This window comes from Temnothorax curvispinosus, unplaced genomic scaffold (assembly GCF_003070985.1).
Source record: "Temnothorax curvispinosus isolate PA1 unplaced genomic scaffold, ASM307098v1 QBEX01017690.1, whole genome shotgun sequence".
NCBI lineage: Eukaryota > Metazoa > Arthropoda > Insecta > Hymenoptera > Formicidae > Temnothorax > Temnothorax curvispinosus.
In genome coordinates this window covers 1-4,688 of record NW_020227470.1, presented here as the reverse complement: position 1 = coordinate 4,688, position 4,688 = coordinate 1, and the positions used below count along the sequence as shown (strand labels likewise).

General features: G+C 33.0%; 1 protein-coding gene across 1 annotated transcript; it reads right to left on the bottom strand.

Annotated features, from left to right (window-relative positions):
• Positions 1-7: 7 nt before the first annotated feature.
• On the bottom strand, positions 8-1,876 carry LOC112467622 (glutamate receptor U1-like; the record flags this gene model as incomplete). Its single annotated transcript, XM_025036303.1, has 6 exons — positions 1,658-1,876; positions 1,377-1,471; positions 1,088-1,261; positions 681-910; positions 274-491; positions 8-29 (listed from the first exon to the last, which is right to left on the bottom strand). Coding segments are annotated over exons 1-6 (958 nt in total), but the record flags the coding sequence as incomplete, so codon positions are not given.
• Positions 1,877-4,688: the final 2,812 nt, after the last annotated feature.

Here is a 4,688-nt window from a genome sequence, read left to right as displayed (position 1 = left end):
TGTTTGCCAATCAATCCTCGATATTTATGCTAAAATAGTAAGTCACAAATTATTGTATATACCATTTATGTTTCGTAAAAGTTGTTTCAAGTTACAAAGTTGTATAATACAAAGTAATTAAGAACAATCGAATTCTCAATATTATCTTTTCTTTACTTTGCTTTGAAGATAAAAGTGCTGTTCTAAATTACGGAAGGAAACTTTATCATGATTTTAGTGCGAAATATAAATCGCTGAAATACTACTGTGATATAAGTAATCTTCGACGCTTACATTAAGAGAATTGTAGAGGAAGGTGCTACGGAACGCCAATAAGGTGTATTTTGTATTGTTAATGAGAGATTCTACATCCTTAAATGCTAGCGTCAAATTTCTATTTGTCATGCGATATATGAGTTGTGAACTAAAGGCTAACAATATCAGCCATGCGAATATACTCTTCGACAGCGACAAGATCTTGAACTTGTTGTAAAAAGCGTCGGGTACGTAGCCTATAAAAAATCGCAGATTATTTTATCTTATCGTAACTTTAATTGTGGAATGCTTAATTAACGTTTTAATCTATAAAAACAAAAAAATTTTTTTACTTTATTTTACTGAAAATAAGCTGACAATTTTTTGTTAATTATTTATAAACGCGGTTTTACTTAATTTCTTCTTTGATTGTATTAAGTATGCACCTTGCGTGCTCATTATGGCGAGTGAATAGAAAAAATGATCGCCTAGACTGAAATCCACGGAGCCTTTTCTTTTGCGTTTGGGCTTGTCTGTCGGTACTTTTTGCAGAAAATAACCGACACAACTTAAGATGATGAACAGAAACAGTATATAAAACCACATTTGCCACGAAAATAACGTAAATACCCATGTATTATTGAACTGCCATTTCGGTCGAACATAAATGTGAAACCTAAAACATCAATTTATTAATAATTATTATATATTGCAAGTAAAAGAATTCAAGGCCTGTTTCTGATTTTTGCCAACAGCAGGAAGGGAACTATACTCTCGACTAATAATTTTGAAATTAGTCACGGATGAGCCAGTTTCTTGATCGTAATTTATTAGTAAGACTATACCAACTTACCTGCTTCTCCAAAGAGGCGTTGTAAAATCCACGATGTCGAAGCGAGACGGATAGAATCCACTTCTCATAATTACCTGCGCTTCATTCCGCGCGAGCATGCCAACTAAACCATTCTGACTACCGTTTTCCAGTCTTTCACCGAAATTTCGATTGGTGACTCTTATCGGGATGAATCTGAGGAACGTAATACTTTGCAAACTCCATTCGCGCACGAACTGAATAATAGTGCACAGTGTAAAATTTCAAACATATATGCGATATTACGATAAAAAATGTTGTCGTAACATACGTAAAATTGAGATATTCCGCGAGAACATGCCACAGGTCGCCGCAAACACCGTTAACTTTCGTATCGTTGTCGTAAAACATTACTATATTTTTTTCCTATAAGCATAAGAAATTATCATGATCGTTGTTTAATGATTTTAATAGTTCTTATAAGCTAGTCTAATAAATTGGATCAACACGGAGGGTTGTCAAAAATTTGCCATTAAGCTCTGTGAGAAGTTTTTGCGACATCTTGCGGAAGAAAAACTGTACGTTGATCTTTTCAGACCCACGTGTACGCACCTCGTAATACACAGCTTTCACCACTTCTCCGCTCATGTCAGGCTTCTCTGTTGCCCGGTGTTTAGCCAGAATTTCTTGATGAAGAGCGGCGAATTCCGGGATACTGAACAACTGCACGAATTTCTGCTGTTGCTTATGCCAAATTACCCCGGACACGGCGTAACAATCCCATATCATGAGATAAAAAATCGCGACCGTTAGAACAAATCGCGTAGCCATCCCTTGCGAATTTCTTTTTCGTTGAACTAATTTCACGTCAATGTGGATTCTATGTAGAATACAGACGAATAAAAATATATTAGATTGCAGTTTTCCACGATATTTATACGCATATCGCAAAATGCTATTTATTTATTATTTTCTGTAATGGATCGGTATCATGTAATGGACAGACATTACGTTATTGTCGAGGATCGATAGCACGTACATAGATTAGTTATGTTGGCCTTTTGTCAGCTAATGGATATCATGCAATGTAATCGTATTCATCTAATTCGCTAATAATTCTAATTAACACGGGGTCATCTAAACCATGTCTTACTTTTTACAATAAATCTGTCAACCAAAAAACTATTTAATCATATACCATTTATATTTCCGCAAATGACGTAAATCATATAAAATAATTGTCCAGTGTACTGTAATCTTTTACAATTGTTTTTTGACCGAGTATCTTCAGAAACATATTGTAAAATGTCCGTTTTGTTATAAAGTTTGATGAGTATATAATCATATCGGCAATTTTTTGATAAGTTTGTTTATTCTACTATATTAAGTAAGTCTGCAAGTTATATAATTTATAATATATCTTTTCTTTTTAATATTATCCACTTAAATCTAACAATAAGTTATATAACTCACAGAATATTAAATAACGTAATTAAGATAAATAAAAGCATATAAGAGAAAATGATTCTAGTGACACTCATACATAATCATGTTTGATTAATAATTTTATTATTTACTGCAATTTTTTAATTCTTACAGGATTAATTGTGGTTTACACATTTATGTATGGTATAAATGTAATAAAATTTTTAAACATGAGTTAAATGACTGCTGGCAGATAAATCTTTTGAGCAAATAAGGTAAAATTAAGTAAAATATTTGTGATAGCATTAGTGAAAAGTTACGATAGCCTGCGTTGATAAGCATATACAATTTTTTCAATTATGAAAGTAATAAGAGCTGTTTGTTATCATTCCACAGCAAATCATTAACGTGGTTCATGCAGTACTTGCAAGTCAAATAGGCAACTATTCTTATTAGTGATAAATAAGTGTGAATTTTGTCCGTAAAAATCAGCATATAATTACATTTATTATTTATGTCATATTTAATGTTATATACGACCTCTACGTAATTAAAATATTGAGACGAAAGTCACATCTTTTACTAGTGTTGTGAGCCGTGTGAATATATGTACAACAGCAGCGCGGCAATTAACGTTATGATAAATAGAATAAACAATGCATGTTAAAATTATTTGGACATTTTATAACCTCAATGTATTAAAACTTGTTTATTCATTATTCAGTATTGCAGATCTTGATCAAACTTAATTTTAATTCTTTTTAGAAATGGACGAAAATTTTTGTTTCACTCTTTGCTTTATTCAGCGTCCAGAACATGGTAAACGTTGAATGTTTTGGGATATGCGCTATACTCATCAGCTGACACATGCGTTGCCAAGCTGCCGCTAATGCCGCTCGAGTCCAGCTGTCAGTTCCGTGTTGTCGATTTAGTCAATCGAAAATTACGTTTTATTATTATACGGTCAATGAACTCGGGCTTCGTCCAGTATCTTGCAAAATGTTTATTGCATTGTTTCGTCAGTTTTTGGTTCGTTCATCTATTTTTGAAGTATTGTAATTTTTGCAGCATACGCGCTTTAGCCTCGTTTTTCGCAAGAGGGGCTACCCCCCCCGCGTTAAATTAATTGGCAAAGTTTACGGACATATATCTCCGGAACCAAACGGTTAAAAAATCCGAAATTTTACAGACACACTCTAGGAACGTTAATCTTTCATTTCATATCACATTTTCCGGGCTAACTACATTTGACCTAAATGCACGAACCACCTTAAAATTACTAAAGAAACTTAATCTATCACAATTGCTTCTACGTTGGCATTATGACGACGTTCACTTTTTTCCGTCCACCAACGATCTACTAACCCATCCCACAATCAACTTTTTTTAATCTGAGTATCCTGTATACATAAAAATTACTTGTTCACATAGCACGTTAGCATTATATACAATGGTATTATAATCTCTTTTTACCCGAGGTCGATGGTCCGTTTGTACTTAAAATTCTTCACAATATGCCAGAAGCTACTCACATATCGAAGTAAGATTGTCCAACTGGGATCACTTCACATCCAATTTGGTCTCTCACTTTATGCTCGTCTTTACGTTGGAGTACGGGGGGGGGGGGGGGATACTTTTTTTTACCTCTTGCACATGCCAATTCAAACATTTCTTCGACTGTTGGTGTAACGACGAATCGTTTTGTCGTATATTTACAGTACATAAAGCTTTGCCAGGATTTACTTATACATTTTTTAAATAGCCAATATCTACACATGCATTCGATGTAATTTGAGTATTAATAAATTATAAATTAATCTCTCTAATATACACAAAATAAAATATGTCAAACGTTTTTCATTAATATCTTAAACGCGTTATTGAAAATAGAACCTTTCAAAATGACAATGTCGTATGAAGTATCGGTCACTAGAGATTCCAGATTAATTGAACGGCGGTATAATGTCAATTCTTTTTGTTATATAAATGAATAGCAAAGCTTCAAATGCCACCGATAATATGGAACAAAAGAAACCCAGCGATACTTCTAATATTCTTGATCTTCCGACAAGAACATCGGGAATATAGCCTGTGTCAATTATAACTTAAATTAATAATTTTTTATTGTTACACATTAAATGTCATTTTATTTCGATAAGGATTTCGCAATTATAGCACGTCATTTTTGTTTTTACAATACTTAGATATTGTAAATATA